Source organism: Eleutherodactylus coqui, chromosome 2, assembly GCF_035609145.1.
Source record: "Eleutherodactylus coqui strain aEleCoq1 chromosome 2, aEleCoq1.hap1, whole genome shotgun sequence".
In the NCBI taxonomy this organism is placed as follows: Eukaryota; Metazoa; Chordata; class Amphibia; order Anura; family Eleutherodactylidae; genus Eleutherodactylus; species Eleutherodactylus coqui.
Window position 1 is genome coordinate 237,022,224 of NC_089838.1, and position 26,706 is coordinate 237,048,929.

Genomic DNA, 26,706 nt, shown 5'->3' on the forward strand with positions numbered 1-26,706 from the left:
TCACTGATTGACAGCTGTCTCTCTATTCACAGGAATAAGCAGACAGCTGTCAATCAGTGGATGGGGTTATGCTGCAGGTCATGAATATCAGGGACTACTTCCTGTAGTACTCTATGTGTTGCTACTGATAAAATATAAGCCTCTCAAAAACTACTTCACAGATACATAAAACAGACATAGTGCTGTAATTATCATGCCTGTCACTACCTTAGGCTACCCCCAGAAAGGGCAGCATATAGGTGGTGGCAGATTCCCTTTAACCCCTTTAGTGGCATGCCCGGAAAATCTCTGTGGCTTGCTGCACTGACAATGCAATTAAACCTCTGAAGATTTCCGTGGACAGCTCTAGTGCTGAAATGTGCAGAACACTGAGCTGTCATGTGAAATTTTCCAGGGTTTTTATTGCATTGTTGACTCATTTAAAAAAACCTGCCCTGTGAGGCATAACCTGGTGATAATAAACCTACCACTGAAGGGGTTAAAGGGATTTTTCCAGAACTAGGATATTGATGACCTATCCTTAGGACGGTTTATCAACATCAGTACGGACCCCACTGATCAGAGGTTTGAAGAGGCTGCAGCACTCAAGTCAGTACCATAGACTTCTCTGGGCAGTGATGTCACATTCATTGCTCACATGGCTTATGTGCAGCTCGGTCCAATTCAAGTCATCAATATCCGAGCCCAAGAAAATCACTTTATGCACTTCAATAGCCACTAGCATAAAACTATGTTTTGGACTATATTGTATAGCCTTTGAACTATCAGTGTGCATCATTTATGCGACTACATATAAGCACCAGTCTTCGAAAGTCTAGATTCCATGTTAAAATGGACATTAAAAAGTCAAAGATAGGAATCTGAAATCTAAAAATTCCTAAATCAACTGAAAATGAGATGCTTAAAATAATAAAAAAATAAAGCCGTTCTGCATCTAGGGGAGTTCATGCTGTTTTTAATCTGCATTTTTACCCACAGTTCTGTTTTGGAATTCATCGAGTTTCAGGTCAATACAAAAGAAAATTACATTTGCAAACTGTAGGGAATAAAATAATATGGGGGCGCAAACCAGAAGTGTGTAGGCAGCCAGAAGCCTTGAGGAATATGTTGCCTAATGAACACATGCACAGTGAGGGGTATCCACAATAACACATTCAGATCGAGCCAGAGGAAGAAGTGGGTGCGTCTTCTCACTAGGATATGCTGAATAATAATACCAGGCTAATTATCCATAATAAAATGAGGTATTGATTCACATATTCTTGGATTAAGCTCTAAGGAAACATGTCTGGTGCTTTTTGGAATTCATTTTGTTTGGCATTAACAGAAAATGACTATCAGATTTTCTTTCTTTCAAGTCTTTTAGTTTTGTATATTGTATAATGAGAACAAGATGCAAAACAATTGCATTCGTTTACAAGCGTGCCCTCATTTTACCAACAAGATATTGAAAGTAAGTGGCTTCAGTGTTTAGATCAGCAGCTAGAAATGGCCACAATTTTCCTAATACAAAATATTAAAGATGCTAATGCTCCGCAGCTCATAATCAGAAGTAATTATGTCAAAAATATATTAGAAATTGGTAAAAGCTACACTTTATCAAATCACTCCATAGAGGTGCTGTGAAACAATTGTGTAGAATATTGCAAGCATACGGTCCCTGTATGCAGCAGCGCAGTCCAGAGGTCGCACTAGTAGCCTGCAGAACTGAGGCCGGGGATTAAAACCCCTACGACTACATGGAGTTTGAGTATTCTTTAGGCTGGTTTACATTTCCTTAGAGCTCATCCATAATCCAAGAACAATTAATTACTATGAATTTGTCTATTGTGTGCATTCTAGATATATGTAAATTATATGCAAATTATCTTGACCTGTCTTAAATGACACTGCTTTTATCAATAGGAGTATAGTCTATTTCACAAGACACAATTTTCGTGTTAATAGTCGTTAGGTTGAGTCTTTTTGCAAAATTGTTAGGTGTAAATACACACAGTGACCAAACGATCGGCGGTAAACGATTAGATTATCGCTGATTGGATCTTTCATGCGGACCTAGAAATTATTGGTTTGTCTACTGCAAATCCTTTGGTATAAACAGGCACTGCAATAGAAAGAAGTGGCAGAAGGGTAGACAAGAGGCGTAGTTATGATCCAATGAAAGATCAAAACTACCCAATTATCCTATAGTGCAAATGCATGCCAAGCAAATGATATACGATCGCTCTGTCATCACTAGTCACATGCTCGTTCCAATTTATCTTAAAGCATTATGTCTTTGCACAGTCTTACACTTCCAGCACTGAGTGGACAGAGTATGTAGGGACATACCCCACTGGCAAGAGGAATGGTACAGTTTATTCATGTTTCCAAGAGGAGTAACAGAGGAATGCACAGCTCCAACTAAAGATGATCCAGAATTGTTATTTTATAGGGACTTAAAGTAGTTACTAAAACACATATGTCAGGAGGGCCGATAGATTGTCTCCATTGCAATTAGCCTTTGCCTTTTAATCATACATTTCTTAAAGGGGTTGTCTCACGGCAGCAAGTGGGGTTATACACTTCTGTATGGCCATATTAATGCACTTTGTAATGTACATCGTGCATTAAATATGAGCCATACAGAAGTTATTCACTTACCTGCTCCGTTGCTGGCGTCCCCGTCGCCATGGATCCGTCTAATTCTGAGGTCTTCTTGCTTTTTTTAGACGCACTTGCGCTGTGCGGTCTTCTCCCCTTCTGCTCGGTCCAGGCACGAGCGGCGTTCTGGCTCTGCCCCCTTCTACGCATCATCGCGTAGCTCCGCCCCGTCACGTGTGCCGATTCCAGCCAATCAGGAGGCTGGAATCGGCAATGGAACGCACAGAGCCCATGGTGCCCCATGGGAGAAGACCCGCGGTGCACCATGGGAGAAAACCGCAGTGCATCCCTGGGAAAGGACCGGCGGCCATCTTGGGGGAAGATTTTTTAAAGTCCTTATTTCGTCGGATCGGTAAGTAGCAAGCGGCTTAAAAACCGCTTTACTTTGCTATTTTATGCCAGGGGGGTGACAGGGGGAATGGGGTAAGGTAAAATTTTGAGGTTTGCCGTGAGACAACCCCTTTAAGTACAGGGTTCTCAGTTTTAGACTAGTTAGAATACCATTAACCCCTTCCCAACATCAGCCAAATACAGGGTTATTCAAAAAGAAGGAGCAGATTTGGGAATTTAATTACAAATAAACTACAAAAAACAGGTACACAATCCGCACATGACTGAAAAGAGGAAGGGTCACAGTTTATGACCTACCAGTTAGTTAAATATTCTGCCACACCACAGCGCTGTTTCTTGTTCAGTTTATAGGAAAATGGCGACCCCGCAGGAGAAATAGTTTTGTGTGCTTGAGTTTGCCAAGTGTGAATCCATTGTTCAAGTACAATGTGAATTCTGGTCTCCATTCCAAAAACAGCCGCCTCGTCACAAGCAAATTTAATTTGATTCCATATGCAAACAGAAAAGCACTGGTCGCCCACACATCTCATGTAAGTGCAAGATTTTGCCATGTCATAAAAACCAGTGAACCTTCCTCTTTTCAGTGATATGTGGATTGTGTACCTGTCTTTTGTAGCTCGTTGACAATTTTTAAAAAAGGAGCAGATTTGGGGATTTAATAACTCTGTGTATATATATATATATTATATATATATATATATATATATATCTATATATACACATACACATATACACACACACACACACACACACACACACACACACACACACACACATATATATATATATATACACACACACACAGCAAAATTTGCAGGGATTTCTATCAAACAGTGCTCCATACACAATGGGTATCTGCTGTATATTACAGCTTAAAAAAAGCTCTGATCTCTTTCGTTTAACTCTTAGATGCCATGGTCAATGATGCAAGCTATCCACCGATCACAGCGGGGTGTCAATGTGTTGTCAGAGCCCTAGTTATGATACCTATAAGATTGGTTCATGAATGCCACTGCATACTCTGTACTGTAAAATAAGGCAGGATAACCTTCTTCCCATTTAATATTCTGTCTCTTCAGTTTAAGACTGCCAACAGTATCCAGTAGAGTCTAATTGATCTGGAATCTGTGATTGAATGGATTCATTTTATCTGTACACATCCTTCCCTGCAGCAAGAAATGTTGCCTGAAGGTACGGAATTCTCAGCATGGAAAACAATTGCCTTCACTCACATATGAATCCAAAAAGGTAAGACATTGCTTAATGGTTCAATAACACAAAATACACCGAGGCCAGTATTAGATTAAACAAGGTGAAATGACCTTCCATAAAAGCGATAAGTGTTATTTTGGAGAGATATTTAAAGAACATTGAGGAAAAGACACTGCATTACAGAAGCTGCCATGTAAAGAGGCTTAATTCTAACAATGACTATTTCTAATAAAGGAGTAGAGACATTGTTCCCATACTGAATAAATTAAGCTTAAGGAGGTCTTTTTACAACAGATATGTCTTCAGGGAGCTACTGAGGGCATGGAGCAGAGCCAGACATTACGCATCTCTTACCCCAGAACAGCTACAACACATGAAAATGGGCCCAATCTTATGCCCTTGAATCATGAGTAGTGCATATGATTTTAGTACTTCAGCAACTTGAAAGTCTACAGATCCAACTGCTCACATACATTTTTAGATTGACACAGTCATAAAACAATTCAGTAATGATATCTATCCAGCTCTAAAAGCAAAAGTGCTGATCCCCATAAATACAAAAATGGCAGCCAAAGATGCTCTATAACAATGCCAGACATGGGGCACACATATCAGTACTACGCGTAGTGCCCCAAAATCCTAGGAGTCTGGTTTGGGAAGGAGGGAAAGTCCTGGGACGATTCCTTGACCAAAGTCAACCAGAAGATGGAATGGTGAAGGATCAGATTAGCATCGTGGTAATAACTCTTGTACTTCCAACTGCAGCACATGCCCTTTTTATCTAGGGCAGGTGAATGGGCAGTCAATGTCATAACACTAATGGTTCATTCATGGCAGCACAGAGCAATACTTGTTGCTGAAGACTAAAATGAAGAATTGTGACATTTACATCTGTTGAATATATTAAAAAGCCCTGCTTCTGCTTCAATGCTTGCAACGAAAATAAACTGCTGACTCTCAATTAGAGGTGTCCTTTTTTTAAATCGGTTGACCACCTTATACAAGAGTCCAAGACAGTGCATGATGTGTCTATTGACAATTTATTAATGCATACTATTCAGTAATTCTAGAGCCTTCTCTCGTATTCTTAAGCCACACTCCTTCACCATCCAAATCTTCATGCTGAACAGTCCTGACTCACTGCCCTACAAATGGTTGCTGATGGAGAGGCATATAACATGACCCCATCCATCAGGCACCTCCCACGCTCTAGACCTGCATCAGTTACCTGCTCATCGGTACCTATGGCCAGTAGGGAAGACTGGCACAAAGCGTCTAAATGGGAGGCGCTGATAGATGGGGGTGCACTGGGAGCAAGCTGTGGCGCTGTCAAGCAAGACAACTTAGTGAGGGAGTGTGACTTGAGAATAAGAGAAAATGGCCCAGATTTACTGAACAGTACATTTGTTAATATATACATCACATACCATCTTGGACTTTTTATATACACAAGGTAGGCAACCCCTTTCAGTATGCCTGTAACTGCATTGAATGCTGAAGTTCCTTTCCTATGCATGTATGAATTTCATAGCCTCCAATAATGCTAAGAACCCCTCAAGTTTGGGTCATTTCCTAATTTAATCTTTCCATTGGACACCCAGGCCCAGAATGAGCAGGGATTTAAATGAATTACAAGTTTTACTGAATCTTGTCCTTCAAAACTAAATATTAATCCGCTTACATACCTCCCGCTCTATTACATGCTGCGCAGATATCGGACAGCATGCTTAACATGACCGGTTTCCTTTAAAAAAAACCAAAACACACGTTTATGGAAATTAATATGTCATATCATAGTTGGATTCTAAACAAGCTCTTCAAAATCAGCCTGAAACCAAAAATGTAAATTGTGGTTGGAATGTAGGCCCATTTGCATTCAAAACTAAATGCCATACTTGACTTAGGTTTGTAGATTGAATTCAACTAAACTCTGCCATGGTGCCTGCCTGGCTCTTTGCTGCACTCACAACACTGATTCGGATTTATTAAAACTAGTGTTTCCTATGGCAATCTTAGCGAGTACCTGCCCGCTCGGAAGAAAAGGTTCAGGTGCCGGCGCGGGTGAGCGGTGAGTTGCGGGAGTGAGCAGGGGGAAGCGGGGGGGGGGGGGGGGGGAGAGAGGGAGAGAGAGATCTCCCCTCCGTCCCCCCCCGCCGCTCCCTGCTGGCACCCGCACCTTTTTTTCCGAGCGGGCAGGTACAATGCTTGCTCGAGTAATTGACCTTAGCGAGTATGCTCGCTCATCTCTACTTAGGACAGATTCCTGGTGCAAATAACAGCATGTGTGTTGGTCTGCTGGAGATCACGCCTCAATAACTAGCCCTGCCCACATTTCCTCAGAGGAAAAAGCTATCCATTATAGTGATAAATCGCTGACGGATCTTTCATGCAGACCATAAAATCATCATTGGTCTGCTACTGCATCTGCCCGTGCAAACAGACCGACTTACTTCTATGAACAACTGCCCATTTACTCTGAATGGAGGCGAGCGGGTCGGAATAATCTCTGGCCTACTCCACTCCATTCACTGATCGATGATCCCTCCTGTCTAAAAGCCCAGGAGTGATCATCACTGGGACAGCTGTTGGATGCTTCAGCGCCTGACAGTCCCAGAAAACCCCTTTAATAAATGTCCGAATGTATTCCGTTCTTTCCTTGAAGAAAGCAGACAATAGCCAAAGATCACGTCATTCCAGTGTGCTTCAATACTGAAATGTGATGATATGCAGTTTGGACTTGGTGGCTATGGGGTAGACTCCAATTTCTTGTATGCTAAATTTTATAACTTGACACTTGGATAGTTGGGTACACACTGTGATGAACAGAGAACCCTTTAAATATACCCACATTATGTGATTGTTGAATTGCGTTATTCAAATATTAAGAAATGTGAGTCATCGCTAAGATGCGTAGCGCTACTATAGCATGGAGCAGGAAGCCGTACACATTAGTAAGCAATATTTAACCTTGGAGCAGTGTATAGGTGGGGCACTGGTATAATGTGACAATGGGATGCAGTAAGTCATGTCGGCATCGACTGCTTACATGAATCATCAGAGTGACGTATTGCTCAATGACTCATCATTAATGATACTTGTGAAACCTTTTCAAGTAATAATTTCCTTTCTTGTAACACTTTACATAAAAATAAATTGTAGCAATAATAACATTAATAAATACTACATGAAAACGGTACTACTTAAAGTAACTCGAAGAATGGAGCGTATACAGTAGGTGGATAATAAAACAGAACGCAATCCCAGCCATTTAACTAACCCTCATTTACTGCAGTCAAAACTCAGCATCTAAAAGTATACACAAAGGCATCTATGATAGGGGTCTAAGAAAGCCAGTCCTGTATTGTATGTCCTAGCAGGTAAAATAGGATTTTTTTTACATTTTTTTTTTTTACAAACAAGCAATAATACACTGAAATATATTACAGGTATTACTTTATTAAAAAGTAATGTTCAAAAGCAACTGACTTGTGGATAAAATGGTAGAACAGTTTTGCACCTGCTCTAAAAATTTTTAGAGACATTCTGGTGATTCTTCCCCCCTTCCCCATTCATTATGTAATTAGCCCCCTCCCCCAGTATACCGTAAATAAGTTGACTAGTATTACCCTGGTAAATTATTCCTCTCCACCTTAAACTTCCTGGAGTCCTTAACCTCAGGTTGGTCAAGTGATCTCATTCTGATCACCTGGTACTTACTTGGCTTTATACTCTTCTCAAAAAGTCAGTTTTTCACTCAGTATAATTCCTGTGGGATGGACCCTACCACACAAGCTCTTTAAAGAAGGGAATAGACACTTCTATCACAGTTATAATAAAGGAAATGATAATACATTCTACTGACTGTGTAGTAATGGTATGTAGCTTTTTAGGTGAATATACAGAGTAGTGATAATCACGTTGTCCTCCCAGCAGGCAGAGATGATACTGGCTCTAGCTGCTCATGTGATGTTGTGCTCATGCATCATGTAATTGATAGCACAGAATAAGCACAAACAAATCTCAATGTCAAGATGGTTCCTGATACGCATGAGAAAGGAGACTGCACTGCATGGAAGTGATTACATATATATAGGAGATGTTACCATACAGGGCGGCGCAGGGTCCCGCGGTCGGCGCGCGCCGCTCCGGTGTCGGCTCCGGCGTCCTGGAGCTCTGGAGTCGGGGCTCTCCCGGCGGCGTGGGGCAGCCAGTGTACGGCGGCGTGGGCGTGCCTGCCCGTAGGGTGCCGCCCGCACTCATCCACCTTTCTTATGCAGCAGTGGGAGAGTCGGCTCCTCCCACTCTCCACCCCTGGGCGGAGGCTTGCAGTTATAAGGCTGGCAGTGACCTGAACTCACTGCCAGTTATTGGTTCTGCTAGCACCTAGTCGGTCCTGTCTGCAGCTAAGTCTCAGTTCAGCCTCTAGTTTGCCTGTCAGTTTCCATTTCCAGCTTTGCTTTCTCTGTATCTTCTGTTGGTCATTTCCATCTGCCTTCTCTGTCGGCACTCTGTTCCCCCCATCAGTTAGTCACATCTTGTCAGTCGCCAGGTCCCTAGCCAGTGCAGGGACCGCCGTCCAGTTGTCCGCCTGGGGTTAGCCAGGGCTGAGGCAAGTAGGCAGGGACAGTGGGGTGCGGGAAGATCAGGGCACCCCACCTGGCGCTCGGGGGGGCAGAGTGCCGTAACAGGAGACCTCCCGTGTGTGATAGGCAAATCAGGTGAGGGGTGCAGGAATGGAAATGTATTTTTGCCAAAGTGGCCCTTTTAAGTGTTTTTGGACAATGTATCTACTTCAAAAATTGTGACATAAAATACAACTCATCGAAAAAAACAAACACATTTCATACAGCCAGCATGTCAACACAGAAATCAATGTATGGCTATTGTACAGAAGCAAAGTCGTATGTCGCATACTTCCAGGGAACGCATCTTCATAAAATTACATATTTAAAAGCCATACGTTCATTATAAACATAAGTGACGATGTAAATACACTGTAAAACGGTTTTTACACCTGCCACTAGAGAAGAGACAATATGCTGTAGCATCTTGTTTTCTACAGCTCACTTGTCTGCTTACCTGTATAGACTGGGACAGGACAGAAGGCGGGGTGGGGCTAAATATAAACAACAGCTTTATAGTACTGCTGGAGATCTGCATGAAATGATATATACACTTGCCACACACATCAGGCTCTGTGTACACAATTCCCTTCTATACACACGGGGACAAACTGTATGCCATTTCTCCCTGGAGATTTATGCAAATGGAAAGGTGGAACAATGCCCCCACAGCCTGACTATGGGAAGGCAGCATTCCCGCAAGTCAGTGGCAGACATTTTAACAAGGCTTGTAACAATGGCGGGGAATATAAGCCAAAGCCAGAGTCTTCTCCAGAAGGAAAAGATCACCATGCACAGACAGACTATTTGGGGGTTTTTGCCCCTCACCAGTGTTTAGTAGGTTGCTGGCTGGGTGGGAGGTGCAAATGATGTAACAATGCCTTTACAGTGCCACCTGTAGATTATAATATTACTGTCACTTGACCCCCATTCATTGATGCATGGCTTTTCCAAATAAAATATGCATTAACCTACACAAGTTTTCTATTTGTGGAATTCTACTATAAAAAAACAATACTATAAATTTGTATTATCATAAACAAGTGACATTAACTACCCTAAGTCATAGCGAGCCCATTGAGGTATAGTGCGATTTAAGACAAAGATGAGCTTGCGGCATAGTTCTAGAAAAAATTAAAAAAATACTTCTTTATATAATGCAGCAGATGAAATGTTCGGATTTCAGTGAGGTAACAGAATGTCGCGGTATAGACGCAGAGCTGTGTGTGCCATATTAGCTTAAAAGACATGGACCCTTTGAAGAAAATGAAACGTTTAATTGGACCAACATGAAAAGGCTTCAGAGCTGCCATTGTGCACAATCTTTAGACCCTACAAAAGGATAGAAATAGAAGATTACAGTTTCTTGATTTTTACACCAATACAAGACTGAAACATCTGAATATTAGTTATATTCCAGAGCCACAAGCAGCAGGCAGAAGGAAACACTGTAACCAAATAAAACTAATTATTTCTGATGTGTGCCTCTAAATATCTTACTCTTACCCCCTGAAAAAGCAAGATGGTATATAATAAAAATAGATTACTGAGCTAGCGGGTGTGAGGAAAGGAAATCTGGACAAGCAAGAGATTGTCATAGAGTAGGTGTGTATGAAAAAGGTCATAGCTCCTAATGGAATAAGGCGCTGCAATAAGTAGGGCCGGTACTGCAGACCGCTACATTTGGTGCAGTATTGTAAAAGGCCCTTTGACCTTAAAAATAAAATAAATAAATAATATTTCTCCTCGCTATGACCAATGTTTATCAATCCGTTTGGAAAACATTTTTACCATTTATATCTATACATAAAACAAAAGTAGCTTCCGTGTTCTTTTTTTCTTTCTATAATAATCTTGCACAGACGTTGAGTCTACCTGACTGTGGCGGCAGACACTCCATTAATAGCTTCACTGAGCTACAATACAGCAACAAACTCTGCTGCTTTACATTCTGTTAGATGCAGATGTCTGTGAAGTTTAGTCATTACATCTCCCACAATGCAAATCACTCAGCAAAGCAGAACATGCAAGAAAGAACTGAGGTCAGCACTGAGAGCGAAGAAAGTCACATTCATACCATTTTAGCAAAAATGCTGCATTTTTTGCTGCATTTTCCTGCATTTTTTTTGTTAAAACACTTCCACCAGATGTTATAGCTGTAAGTCAATAGGGAAATATACTGTAAGACAAACAGAGTGCTGTGTAAGTTTGACTTTGTCACGGAAATCCGAATGATTAATCGCTCTATGTAGAAGCAGATTTAGACCACTCTGCACGTTTACAAAAGAGAGAACAGGACTTTCTTTAGCAGATACACTATTCTACCAAAAGTAATTGGAATCCTGAGCAGGAAGCAAAACTAGTATGTATTTACATATGTTAATACTTCGTAGAGCTTCTTTGACCCTAATGACATTGGATACTCACCGTGGCATACTTTCTACCAACATCTGATACACTTCAGCTGGCATTTCCTTCTATTTATCCTTCAAAGATCTGGAGAGTGGTACCAAAAATAATGCAATGGTGCAAGGATAGTCATCATTGGACAGCTGAGCGATGGAAGATTATTCTATTGAGGGGTGAATCACCCTATTCCATCCTCAGATCAGATGGACGTACCCGAGTGTGGAGGAGCCTGGAGAACACCTTTTGCCTCAGTGCGTTGTGCCAATAGATAAGTATGATGGAGGTTCCTTTATGGTCTGGGGATGTTTTATGCAGCATGGTCCCAGTCAGTTGGTTGTAGTGACAAGAACCATGAACATGGAGGTACAACCTGACATTCTAGACAATGTGCTGCCAAAAATGGGGCAATACTCTGGAAATGGTCAACAATGCTCAGGAAATATGAACAGTGTCCATCTTCTTTGAGAAAATTTGCCTGTTTGCAGGATAAATGGAAAGGAATACCAGCTAAAGGGTATCAGATGCAAGTAGAAAGTATGTTACAGAGCATATCGAATGTCATTAGGAACAAAGGAAGCCCCGCTAAGTAATTAACATACTACTTTTGATTTTTGCTCAGGGGTCCAATTACTTTGCTAGGATATTGTAGAATAATTTCCCTAATTGCTTGTGATTTCAATATTTATATCATTCAGCTAAAACCACTAAGAGGTCAAAAGTGTTGGAAAGCTTGGATGATGGTGGACAAGCTGATACTGAATCAACTGAGTTTAGACAAAAGTAAACGTGCACCACCTACTCCTCACGACAGTGCAGTGACTGGACATGGGCATGGAATGTTGTTAAAACATGAAAATAATGGCATACTTACCTACTTAAACTGGAAGAAGCTGGTAGCGGTCCCATGTCATTCAATGTACCTGTGTCCACTCAGTTAATTACAGACTTAAAGGGGTTTTGTCATTAAAAAAAATAATAATAAAATCAATACCTACCTATTCCTCCCCCAGGCAGCCTTCTTACCACATCATCTTCTTGGCTCCTCCAGTCCCCCAGGTCACATCACCTCTAGGTGGCCAGATCCTCTTCTTCCTGTTTTGCAGCGTCCATTAGCCACAGTTCACTTCCTGCAGGGCAGTGAACGGTGCGAGTGACACAGTGTTCACTGTCTAGCAGGGAATGCCAAATCATTGGCAGCCTGCTTTAGCATGCATGCGTGATACTTTGCCGGTAGTATTTCATATAGTATATAAAACATTAGCGGCGAGACATCGCGCATGCACAGTCGCACTAAAGCAGTGCTGGTGAGGATTTGGCATTCCCTGCTAGGCAGTGAACTCTACGTCACTAGTGAGACAGTGTACACTGCCCTGCAGGAAGTAGAATGCTGGCAATGTACGTTATGTCACAGGAAGAAGAGGATCCGGCTAGCTGGAGGTGACGTGAACCAGGGGACTGGAGATGCCAGGAGAAGATGGGTAAGGGGAAGATGCGGTAAGAATGCTACCCGGGGAGGAATAGGTAAGTATAGAATTTATTTAAGGAGATACCCCCTTTAAAGGGTTATAATGCCATGAATGGTATGTGACCATCGAAGCCTGTGATTTGTTGACCGATTTGCAAAATGAATGGCACTTGACCACTGCCAGCTTCTTCCACATTTGGAGAGTTGGTGATCAGAGCTTCTGCGCTGAACCAGGAGAATTTTGTTTTTTTTAATTTTGAGTGACAAAAAACCCTTTTTAATGAGAGGCTTACTCAGGAAATTAACACCGCCAAGCAGATTTACATAATAATGTAAAATAAAACATTGCATCAGAAAATCAATTATTATTATGCACTGTGTAGAGACTAAGCAGTAGCTACAACGGCTCATTGTAAAGCGTTAGGTCAAATAGTAGAATATGAAGCAGAACCTAATACGTAACCAGCTGATAGTGTGCGCACCTTGGTCCCATCAACGCTGATAATTCGGTAGCTGTTCCTTGTGCTATCATAGAAGTAGGATACTGTTACTGCTTGTTTGCTTGCAGGTACCCAGTTCTTCTTGGTGTTGGGATCTATTTGGAAGACATGTGCTCGCGTGGTGAAGATGGGTTGTTCTCTGGGGGAGGAAAAAAAAAAAGTTAAGTGGGTAATGAAGTAATAAAGTTACAGCAAATGTCACATCTTCTGAACTATATATACACAATCTGTCACTTCTAAAATATAGCGCTAACATACTCCGCAGTGATGAACAGAAATAAGCCTTAGTGGGACTTTAAAGTAAATGTACAATCTAGTTTTCTTTTTAAGTAATAAAACCAAGTACTGAAACATTTTATTTGCTTTTATTTTCTGATTTTGTGGTGACCACCTTGCCTACTCTTCATAGAACAGGAAACATCAGCCTGTTGTGAGGTTCAGTAGTCAGTGTGCAAACTGCAAAACTTTTTTTTTTATTACACCAGGTGACTGTTGCAAACATATTGGGGTTTTGGTAATTGAAAAAAGTCAACAGTTTCAGGGCGCACATTTTGCCAGGAAATTGAAAAACATTCTTTGCACCATATTTACTATGTGTTTACACACTTTTTGCTGTATCTGCAAAAGGGGCATATCCTAACCGTGCCACAAATTATGGTAGGGCGGGGGGGGGGGGGGGGGGGAAATCGCATCAAAATACTGAGCGTGGCTGCTAAACTCCCTCCCTCTGCTCTCCTCCCCCCCGTGCAGGTTCACTTCTGCTCTCCTCCCCACTCGTTCTTTGAAATGGGAAGGAGCGGGGGCAGAGCTAAGCACTGACCTGTCCCATTGCTGGCTGGGGACAAGGGGTGGGGTGTGGGCCAAGCTAAGCTCCCGCCCTCTCATCGCCCCTTGTCCATAGTCATCAATGGGAGGAGGCAGGACGGGAAAGCGCTAGCTCTGCCCCCTCCCATTGCAAAGAACGAGTGGGGGGGGGGGGAGAGCAGAGATGAGCCTGCAAGGGGGAGGGAGGTGAAAGGGGCGACGGCATGGTGACTTCAGAGCATATGCGCCAGTGCCCATGCCATGTGAACGGGCGCACAAACGTTAGATTTGTGCGCCCATTCACGAGCTTCTACACCCCAGACGATCGCGTATATCGGCCAGCTGTGAAACCGCCGGCCGATATACACTCGTGGGAAGAAAGCCTAAGTCATTGGTACAGTATCTATTCATTTAAGGTAATATTAACTATTCAACAGATCTACAAAAAGTTACATTTAAACAGTGTTGGATTTTCAATTACATTTTTTTTTAAACTTCTGTTAGCACATTTTATCTTTAGATAGCAGGCTGCCTGATTAGTGCAAAATGTATTCCCCTTTTTGGTCAACTTGTATATTTTGTGATAGGAGAAACATCATGTATACAACCCACAACCCCTCGTTTCCCCATCTCATCCAATGGTTTGTTCGTTATGTGCAAATAATAGTTTATGTAAACATAAAAACATAATAGTTGGTTTTCATATTGTAAAATGTAAACAAATAAATAGTTTTGCTTGAGCCGACATGTAACCTTGTTAAATAGTAACCAAACGATTAATTTCTAATGATTATTGAGATAACATTGTGTGCAAAATCCTTTTCTGGAAATGCCATTTAGTTGTTTACAGCGACCATATATAAGATCAATAACAGAAATACAGTATTTGCTCATGTAAAGGTATCTTTCGATTAGACTTCAGGAGAGTTGAGAGCCATCTGATGATATGAAGACAGCTGGTTTTGTAGTTTATATACATGAAATCCATAGAAGCCAACATGGGTAGAACTTGTTTTTCATTTTCTCTTAAGAAAATCAATTGCAAATCTGTTTTGTTTGCAAATGCACATACAGAGCAGTACAACTGAGTTCAAAGGCATGCACAGCTATTGATGGATAGATTCATATTCTGCACCACCAACCTAAAGTAGTCTGTTCTCATCTCAAAAACGGAAGGAAGAAAGCTTACGCAAAAAAGTACTGCTAGACCAGATGCTCCAAATTTATCATACCACTAAATGTGGTCTCAAAACTGTTGGATTTTAAGCAGTGCCATTTCACAGTTCATCGTGCCCATTTCTTCTATGATATGCCACCTTATGAGACTCAGAGTATTCTATAAATCCCATAAAAATGTGGCGCAATAGATTTTTGACAAAATTCATAAAGCATCAAGCTTAGTAAATTTCACCCATTAACTTTAGGTTAAAGGTCATTCTAGATCAGCGTTGCCCAAACACCAATCCACATACATCCGCAGCAGGTGATCATGTGAAGATATCCTATTGCAAGAACACCTGTGGCAATGTCTGAGGCACCAACAATAATTACATCACCTGCAATACTATGGAAGTCCTGAAAACATGACCTGTTTAGGGGTCGTGAGGACTGGATTTTGGGAAACACTGTTCTAGAGAAAGAGACAAAGTAAATAACCACCAATCCAACTATAAAGACATAGCTTCATGGATTTTGCAGGATATCCAACTTAAGTATGGATTCTTTCCATTCTCAAAAAAAAAGTTTCATTTCAGCCATCTCACTTCTTGATAACAGTTAATCACTTGGGATTTATGAAATTTAACTTACTAAAATATAGGAAGGGGTTAATAAGCTGAGACAATATCTTGAAAGGTTTGAACCACTGTGTATCCCTATAACAAGGAACCTCCAATTTAAGTAGCCATCTTCCCAGCATATATAAGTGAGCTAGTGTTACCTTGGTTAGTAATGACCTTCTGTCTGAAACTTCTCACTTCCTCATCCTAAATGGTCATGTGATCTCAATTTTGACCTGCTCAGATTTACTTGAGATTATGTGTTCAGTTTCTAGTCAGTTTCTATGTCTGAGTGATTCTATTGCATGGACCTTACCACAGAAACTGCTTAGAGGGGGACACAAATATTTCTTGGACAATTACTGATGATGATCACACAGTTATAATGAAGGACATCACAGCTCATCCTCCTGTTTACTTGTTTAGGTGAATGCAGAAGGTATTGTCAGCATTATTCCTGCAGCAGAGATGGTATAATATCTATAGTTTGTCATTAAATGCTGTGCTGATGCATCATGGGATTGATGTAAAAGTAAAAATCTCATGAAGTTGGTGCCTGATAAGCATCTGACACGAGGCTGCACTATGTGAAAGTGACTGGAATACACAGAGGAGACCTGTAACTGTCATAGGCAATCAGGTGAGGGGGCAGGGATGGAAAAAGGTCTTTGCCGAAGTGGCCCTTTTAAGGTGACCCGTCAGTTTTCGTAAATAATTGTGCAGTAGTCCCTCAAACAATTTCTGGAGCATCTTTTCCTAGAACTCTGAATTATACTGATCCTCTGTTATTCCTGCTAGGCATGTGTGAATAAATTGACAACTAGGTGTTACCATTCTCCTCATCAAAAGGGAATGTGTCCTTAGACCAGCGTTTCCCAACTCCAGTCCTCAAGGCACCCCAACAGGTCATGTTCTCAAGATATCCTTTAGTAAGAACACCTGTAGCAATGTCTGTTGGGGTGCCCTAAGGACGGGAGTTGGGAAACACTGCCTTAGACAGTCTAATACTGACTGCATTGATTGGACAATATCATAATGTGTAATGGATGGTAACACCCAGTTGTCAGTTTAATCTTACATTTCTAGTAGAAAAAAAGAATTATGGCAAAATGCAAAGAACTAAGAAAAAGGGTCCCAGCATTGTTATTTTATACGGAATACAATTATTTACTTAAAAAACTGATATGTCAGGAGAGCTGCCAGGTCCTCTAAGACGCATCTCAGCAAGTCCTCCTTTATCATCTCCTTTTCCTTTGATCCATTCTTGTCTCTTACCGCAATCAAAATTGTAAGAGAAAAGAAGAAAAGCGTGGCCACAGTTTTTATCAATAATTTCTGTCTTTGCAGTGCCAACAGAAAGCATCCCTCTCTATTCTGCACGAGGCGTTTATTTTACACCATTTTACTGCAACTTTATGCCAACTTTCTCTGAAAGATCACACTGGGAGGAAAACAACTCCTTGGCTGCAGGTCTGCTACCCTACAAGATCTAGAAAAAGAATATAAGACAGTAATATTAATATACTTCTAAAATGCAAAAAGTTGCCTGGAGACCAAAGACTATGAAGAGGATGCAGGCCAAGTTCTAGAATATTATTTCCAAGAAGCAGAATCATACTTGAACTCTGATTACTAGCATTGATTGTGTTTTCCTGCAGTATTGTACTGTTCTCGCACAATGGCAAAATCAATATTTTAAAACACCAATTATGGTCTATTCTTTCGTTTTGTGAAAAAGCTGTGCAGAGATATTGGTTTGTAAATCTGTATGCGTTTTCTGCCAGGCTGCATTGAAGAGGCCAACAAGACATAAAAATAAGGTACATGGAACGGGACTGGTACAAAGGTCAGACTAAAATATCAAATAGCGGGAACGTTGCTGCTTTATCTATAGTATGAAAGCTCCTTCCTTAAACAAGCTCATAGTATTAGGCATGCAAAGAAAGCAGGCTGTGGATTAAGCTTATGCTGCAGATAGCAGTAGGGAGATCAGTTTTGCCTTTCACTTTCCCCAAATACAAACTCCAATCCCAGCAAGGTTGTAACCCTTTCCAATCCACTGTCTGACGTCTGAATACATTCTGATTGAAGCCTGTACAGCTCCGATGTCGGAAGACGTCCGTCAGGGTATTCTTACTGTATAATACTGGCCGCTTTGTTGTCGGGGGCCTCTCCAGCATGTCCCATACCGCAGTACTGGCTCTAGCCAGCAGATGGCGCCATTGTGAAATGGTAGAAAGAAAAAGCCCCCTAGGAAACCCTGAATCCAAAATTGGACTGCAAAGGGTTAACACTTTCAAAGTTTTTCCCAAAAAATTAAACCAAGTTATCTTGTAGATATGATACCTTTTAACGGCTTACAAAAAGAGTGATGTTAGAACAAGCAAACTTTTCCTAAATCCACCTTGAAGTTTCTGAAGCCTAAATGTCTGAAGTAATATTTAAAAGGGTTATCAGACTTTGAAAAAAATAAAAAACAGCTGAAATTTGTGTTAAAAGAACAAAAAACAAAACAATGCAACGATGAAGTTCTGACGATCCTCCCGCTATTTGTTTACAAGGGTACAGCGTATTACCGCTGCAGCCAATCGGTGATCACAGTGCTCAGGTGCCGTACTACTAGCATCACCACTCAGCAGTAGCAGCCACTAAACCTGGAGGTACGGCATTTGACTGCTGCAGCAATCGGCAGCAGTGCAGAATAACACTGGTGCCTGCTTGCAAACAGAACAGCAGAGGACTGCCAGAGCTGCAGCACTGGATTGCGAAAGGAATCAAAACCAGATTACATGCTCTGCTTTTTTGTTTTACACAAATGGCAGCCATTTTTTTTTTCCTTTTTTTTGGAAATTTTAATAAGCTCTCTATAGCATCTTTCCAGTCCCAGACAAACCAAAATGGCCACACTGCTTCTCTGATTACTTGATGCACACTGTGCACTGGAAGTACATCAGTAGTCTAGGGCCTAATGCCCATGGCCGGATTTCCGCCGCATGAGAGGGTCGCTTTAGCATTTACAAAATACCTATACACGCAAAACCTGATTAGATCATCAGCTTATTCAATCTGTAGGGGACCTCCTTACTCTCCCAGACTGTAGATGGTTGGGAAAATCCAACGGGTCCGATACTCTGTTCCTACAGGATAGAGGCTCCTGCCAGAACCAAGCATGCATGTTGGCGAGCGCGATATCGGGATGAGTTTCACAACCGGATATCACGCTTGCCTGTGTGAAACCAGCCTTCGTGTACTCGGGTGTGGATATAGAGACTACAGTAGCGGCCTCCTGCTTAATAATGTCCAATCTATTTGAGTGGCATGAACTAGTAGGGAAGAAGAGAACGTGTAAAGCTAGTATGCCTATAAATAAACAAACAGAAGGCCGCATCTCAATGACTTCAACACTCAGCATTTTAGACATGGCTTTGTTATCTGCTTCTATTATTGGCTGACTAATAGTTCGTGTGACATTATGTTCCAGTCACATTGGCATAAGGCAAAGAGGAGGAATCCAAACTCATTAATTCCATTTTAATAGACTTGAAGAAAAAAGGTTACCAACCACATTTATGCTAACTGCTCTAATAATAACGTTTACACAACAACACGATCACTAATCTAATCGAATGATGAAAGGAAGATCACCATCAATAGGTTTTAGCTGAATATCCATGCCCGGTAACGGTTTCTTCCCAAACAGGGCGATATTACATAAGCACCGCTAGCTCTCGCAATTTATAACTATTTGCTAGGCTGCATGTGGACTTGCAAGTTCAGACCAGGATTTAGCCCTTAATTTGCGAGCACTGGTCCTTTTCCGCCATGTATAATAGGGTCTGAGACTGCCATTTCTGTACTTCCTGGCAATGGCAGATTATAACAGAGGCGATTGGCCCAAAACTTCAGGGAGGCCCTCTCAATCTACTCTATTGTTATTCACAGTGCTAAACCTCCCACTGCAGGGAAACAAAGGGGTTAAACACCTCTAACAGCCTGATGCTCTGCTGCAATGAGTGCCAGGGAGAGGAGTGATGATGTCCTGCTGTGCAACAGAGAGATAAGGCTGGGTGTAATAAGGAATTTAACCCATTCCTCTGTCTGCATCTGGGGGTTCATTAGTGGGGCCAGGCTGTCTACCATGGCCATTCTCCCTATATAGTTTTAGAGCACAGAGAGGGCCCCAGTACTAATTATGGAAGCAAGTATAGGAAAAATATCCCTTTATGCGCTCATGCGGGGATGTGAAATAGGTTTTATCAATTCCTCAGAAACAGGGTAAGCAGAACCCCCACATAGCACCAGGTAAGTCTATATATATTAATCGTTTTTTCTTCCCTTCACATTATTATTTATATCAGTATATCGTATTAAGGCGCTGTCCTATTCACATTGTGAATTCTGGTACTAATTAGTGCCAGTGAGGATGTTGTTACTAATTGGGGAACATTAGAGAATTTATTACTAACTGAGTTCACAGGGGGCTCATTTTATTAAGTGGGGCCATTGAAGAGGTTACTATTACTAAGTGGGCCACAGTGAACACTTTATTACTATGGGAGGCATTGAATGTTGATTAGCGGTTCTAGCACAGTTGGGAGATTGAGCAGTGGCAAGTCGCGGCTGGGGAAAAAAATCACCATGGTGAATCTGGACCCCGAATATGTACTATTCCAGAGACATCACCTGTGATCACTGAAAGCAACTGCTCGGTAAGCACTATTAGGGTCCTTCACATCTGAAGGACAGCAGAAATTACTGTGGATTTTGTACAGCAGAAAATCCGGACCAAATTCCACTGTAGTTCCACAAAGACTGCATCAACATACGCACTGTTTGTGTGGATTTTGGTGCAGATCAGCAAATTTCACCCTTTTAATCATAAGGGTGAAATCAGCTATGCATCCACAGCAAGATCCACAACAATTGTGCAGATTTTGACATAGTCTTTGATGTGGAATTGAGTTGGGTGGGGGGCAAGTTCTTACACAGTAGATTTGCTGTGGATGTTGCACAGCAGAAAAATCCACAGCAAATCTGCACCAAAAGCCACACTAATTGGTATGGATTTTGAAACAGATCCACACAATTTAAGGGGTTAAATGTAGGCAGATCCACACCAAATGGTTATTGTTTTGGCTGTTTTTTTAAGGTTTTACCACAGAATATTCTACTGGGGGAAGCATGTTGGGGGAAGTTGTGTGAACAGTCTGGGCCCATGCTCCCCTGTACCTGGTACTGGATATAGTGAAGCTAAAAGTAATCCCATTGTAGGTAATACATTTGTACATCATATTAATACAGTAGAGTGATCTACTCCTCCAGTGCCCGTCACACCATTCATGATGTTAGAAATTGACTATACAAACATTATTATTAGGCCACTTTCAGACAAGCATATTTTAGCTCTGTATTTGGTCTATGTTCTGCACACCATAATTTAGAGCTAATGTAAATCTATGTATTTATTCACTTCCAAATATCTCACAGCAGTTGTTTGTTTTTTAGTTTTTTTAACGCAGCATGCCCTATTTTATACAGATCAGTATTTGCCCAATAGAAGATAAAATATTTGGAGGCAAATACTGATTAAATACTGATGACATACAGTTGTAATGTCATCTGCAACACATCCATATATTACGGATCCTGCATACGGACATGCTACAATAAGCTAGTCTGAAACCAGCCTAATTGTAAAGTCCAGGAATAACAGGAACCAACATTCTCAAAAATGTAGATTAAAGGGATTGTCCAGGATGCCACAATATTTTTGCTGTCTGTGCAGGCTGTAGAAACCCATCCTAGAACGGGAGAATGCATGTGTAGAAGGGAGAATGCATGTGTAGACCGGATGGGGATGGGGGCATGGCCGTAGGTAGCAGGCAGAGCCTAACGCTACACTATTTAGAACAGTGTAGCATTAGGCTCTGCCTCCTTTCCACTCCCGTCTATACATATAGCTCAGTGTTAGAGAGCTTGACAGCAATGTCACGCCCCCAGTGTCCGATTGGCTCCTCTTCTCGCCCTCTCCATCTCCTGCGGTCTCCCCTTCCTGCAGTGGAATTGGCTCCTGCTCATTAGTGCTGCCTGTGTCTCCCCTCGGCTACTGGTGTGTCTCCTTACGGCATCACCCCTGGCACTGTCAAATCTGCTGCTGCTGTATGCCCTCGGCTCCTGCTGTCACCCTTGGCGCAGTGTCATCGGCTGCAGCTCTCTCCCCTCGCCTCCTGCAGTGTCCGCTTAGGTGAGGTGGCTGACAAAATCATGGCCACCGTGAGTTTGCCGGCCGGCGTCCCCGTGTTTCGTCCCGGCCGCCGCTTGTGTGGTGCGTCACAGGCGGCGCTCGCTGCCTGCTCTGTCCTCAGGACAGCACTTCGTGGAACAAACACGCCCCCAACCAATCCAAAGCTGGGGGCATTCACAGTTTTTGACAGTGCTGTATTAACTAAATCTAACTTCCGGTGGCGACATAATACACTAATACACACAAACTCCTTGAGCTCTCCCCTCAATGATTGAGCAGAGCGCTCCTGAATCGCTCTGTTTGATCACAGAGAGAACTGTGCAGCCATATACTTACCCCTCTCAGCACTGATCTGAGTAACCGGAAGCTGAACTGTCAGTGTTTAGCCTCCTATAAGGATTGAGCCTGGTATAAGCATTTCCCTAGACCACCAGGTACAACAATGTTAACCCCTTCACTGCCTTAAACCACCAGAGGACTTTACATTAACCCCTTCACTGCCCAAGACCACTAGAGATACCGAAATTAACTTCCTCACTCCCTAGGCCACCAAGGATGTACAGAATAACCTGGATGCTGTTCAATAGTACTTGGTGGACGCTAGATGGCCCTCGTTGCTTTAAAGCTAATCATTAGACTGTACATTAATGTTCTGTAATGCCCATCTTGGAGGCAGCATTGCCCACGTCCCCAACTGTCCGCTCATCAGCCATGAAAACTTACTGGGAACATTGTTCATAATATCCCCAAACTTGATTAACAGAAAAAGTATCAGCGGGGTCGCTGATGTATAGCTATACTTTGTTTATGATATTGCGTAAATACAAGTGACGGGTAGCAAGATGAGTGTGGACTATGATAGGTCCCTACATCCCAGCGACTGGTGCTTGTGGGGGAAGTCCGGTGGGGGCTCCGATCACGTGGTCTATCAGTTGATAGTGACGTACGTCTGTTAAACACATTGAAGGAGTCCCGCGATATCATATGTTTCAGCGGCTGGTATATGTGGGGGGAGCCCGGTTGAGACTCCGATCATGTGATCTGTCAGCTGATACTGACGTACGTGTGGTAAACACACTGAATGAATCCCGCGATGCTATGGACGTGAGTTACGGAGAGGAGTGACGTCATCAACGTGCGACCTCTCCAGCGATTGACGGAGCCACACATGGGGTTGGAAACCACTGTGGCTGGATCAACCTGATTATGCTGCACCGGTAATGCGAAACTGTTTCACCCAATGAGGGTGTACTTTACTTAATATGTTGATGATATTATGTATGTGATTGGTGGAGGTGGAGTCATAGTGACTATTTAATGTTGGCATGTGTGTATGTAACCTAGCACTTGACAAAGACTCTCTGAGTAAGAGTTGAAACGTTGTGGGCAATAAAGTTTTGTTTTTGGAGTCAACCCCTGAGTGCTGCTCTTGCATACTTTTTCTGCTACTTGGAATACGGTCCAGGATCCAGGACTGTTAAGAGCGAGCACCACCTGGAGAGGAATTTCTTCCCTGCATATTGACAGGCGATACGTGTGCTGCGATCCATTTATTGTTCAGGACTGTCCCAAACTTGATTAACAGTAGTGTTTATGCAACACCGTAGCTGATTATAAAGAGAGAAGTGAAGAATAGGAACATCGCCAGGATAAACCATTAGCTACTCCTATAAGGCTTTCTGAGAAGTGTGCTGCGGAATAAGCGCTGCGGAATAAGTTGGCGCTATACAAATAAAGATTATTATTATTATTATATTAGGGCACAGGTACGTGAATACTGTGGCTTGGCACTTGTGGAGTATAGACTAGAAGCAAGGGAAGACGAAGATTTTCCTACTGCAGTCAGAAGGCTGCTTTTGATAGACAGAACACTTCCTTTTTACCCTTCTGGTAATACTAATGTCTACTTATCAGGCTGGTAAAACTACACCACCTTGAAGTAAGAAAGAGCACAAGGTAATATGTTTGATGTGAAGATGATAGCTGTAAATGATGCAATTTGTTCAGGAGAAAAATGGAAGAAGGCAGAATAAGGTCACTAAAACTCTATCAAGCTATAGTGATCTTTCCAAAAAGAGCTGCTCATCAAAGCTGGTTCTCTGCAAATGTCATAAAGAGGGAAGAGTGGATTAATGCATGAAAAGCAGGACAATGCAAAGTAGATGAGTATAAGGGACCTTTCATACCGGACGGAAGAGGCACATGACACATTGCAAGCCACAATAACTCTGCACCAAAATCCATAGGCTACCTGTGAAATGGAAAAAGGCTTAAAACCTGCCTGCAATTCTTCATCAAAATCCACAGTTGGGCCTGCAGATTTTGGTGTAGAATTCCGCAGCTGTGGATTTGGTTGCGTCCTGCGGCGTAATTCTGTCCCACGTGAAAGGTTCCAAATCGTGTCCTGGGATTTTTCTGAACTAATAAACTATTTTTGAGGCCTCACAGTTTCAGGCAATGCAGCGTATTAGTTGCAATTAGCTGTTTGAACTCAAACCCCAGGCAAATGTTCATAACTAAAAATGGAGCTACTGGGGACATTTAACATACGATTATCATTCAGTGTAAAAGGGCCCTAACTTAGAAGAGGCCTCACCTGACAAGTGATGAGAAAAAGGATGTATAATGCCTTATTGGATAATTTTGTAAAAATACCACATAGTGTCATCCACTATATAAAATAAGTGTGCTTCAGGCAAAGGAAGAGTGGAGTCCACCGTGGAATGGTACAGGTGAAGTCTACTCTCGACCTATGTGGTTGCCGGATAAATCAACTAGACTGATCACATTGCTGACCACATATCATGGATGCTAAATAAGATACGGTTTTATTCTTTGTCTCTATATCATTTATATATGGTTTGTATCTTCTGATCTTATGTGTGTCTTATATGCGGATATCTCTTTATATCTTGTATAGCTATAGCTTACATGTAAATCCAATTTTGATCACTTTACGTAAAAACTTTATTAATGTTTGTATGTATAAACCTATTTGATCTTAAAACAAGTAGTAGGTGAAAAGTGTATGCAAGGGGTGGGCAAAGCAGGAAGCCTGTGAGGTGAAGCTTCAGTCTATAGCTTCAGAGCACTGAGTGATGTCAGAGAGCAGGCATCTTTTATTAAAATTTGCTCAAAAATTCTCTTTTAAGAGGACGTGAATGGATTAAGTCAATAGGGCTGGCTGCATGCCTCTGTAACTGTAGCCCCACTGACCTCCATCCTTGTATTTTTTTCATAGTTTCCTCTCTTTGCCCATATAGGCTCTTCTTTGGTCCAGCTCCTGGAACTTTCAATGTGTCAGGTGGGCACTACCAACAGCTCTCTCAATGGCGGTTGCTGCACTGTCAATCAAGTCCAACGTCATCCACTGAGAATGCATAGTGGGGACTGTCCACTTTTCACACACAGCATCTGGAACTGGACCCAAGAAGAGCACTTCAAGGTGAAGAATAAAAATACAGGAACAGAGAGGTTTTGAATGCAGAATCATGCAGATGGTCTAGCCGACTTCATCCGGTAACAGGTCCTTCTTAAGGGCTAAACTAAATTTTATAGAACTTTGCGTTAATTTAACCTATGAAACCTAAAAACAGCTGTTGAAGCCCCCCTCCCCCAAGTGTTTTACCATATTTTAGTAATTCTTCACTGATCCCACACTGCCACCTATCAAGTCATTGGATCATTGCTATGGATGTCTGCTCTCTTGAGCACTGAGATGTAATCAGTTAAGTCGTGTCAGCATTGGCCAACTGTTGCCAAGTCACTATGGATGACAACTACGGCATTTAGCAGTTGACCATGGATTTTTATGACAAAAGACGATGCATAGAGAAAAAGTGAGATCTGCACTGAAATAAGACTATGGTTTTAGACAGCATTTCTATAGCAGTGACTGTTCTTTGTCATATACTGAGTGAAGATTCTATTCACAGTAAATGAAAGTTTAATGAATACGACGCACCACAGGAAGGGAAGAAAAGTTCCTTCTCAGTGTTCATCTTGTGATTACAACTTGTCTGAAAATTGTTTCCGATCTTATTTAGAACAAAGGCACACAATGAGGATAAGAGGTATGATGTATTTGCTCAGCAAGAAAGACAGTCTTGATGTTAACAAGTCAAACCTTCCCATACAAAATAAATGGCAATTCATGGGGAAAAAAATCACTATGTAATCATCTGGGCTTAGTATGCAGCAAACATAAGTGATCAAAGTATTACTCTGCAGAGTTACAGAACGGATACAAAAATGTTCCAAGAAGAAGAAATAGGTGTCACTTCAATATACTCATCAGAGGTTCCAGCTACTCTCCAAGAGTATAAATATAATCAGGGGGGTAACTATAGAGGATGCAGGGGATGCGGTTGCACCCGGGCCCAGGAGCCTTAGGGGGCCCATAAGGCCTCTCTTCTCCATATAGGGAACCCAGTACTATAAGTAAAGCAGTATAGTTGGGGCCCTGTTACAAGTTTTGCATCGGGGCCCGGGAGCTTCAAGTTACGCCTCTGAATATAACTACTATATGCATTACTGTACAAAAAATTGTGTCCATGCAGATAACCTGAAGAAAAGTTCCTGCTTATTACCAATAACCAATCACTTTCCCGCCTCTGATCAGGGCATTTGTTGACCAACTCAAATGTTTACTGGTATCTGGATTATGGAGATTTTTGGG

The 26,706-nt window shown here is 41.9% G+C and overlaps 1 protein-coding gene across 1 annotated transcript in view; it reads right to left on the reverse strand.

The window, feature by feature from the left end:
- Positions 1 to 26,706, reverse strand: part of HOMER2 (homer scaffold protein 2) — a 167,871-nt gene that overhangs the window by 91,346 nt on the left and 49,819 nt on the right. The window contains exon 2 of the mRNA XM_066592666.1: positions 13,185 to 13,341. Within this exon, the coding sequence (XP_066448763.1) occupies positions 13,185 to 13,341 (157 nt within the window). The remainder of the gene's footprint in view (positions 1 to 13,184; positions 13,342 to 26,706) is intronic.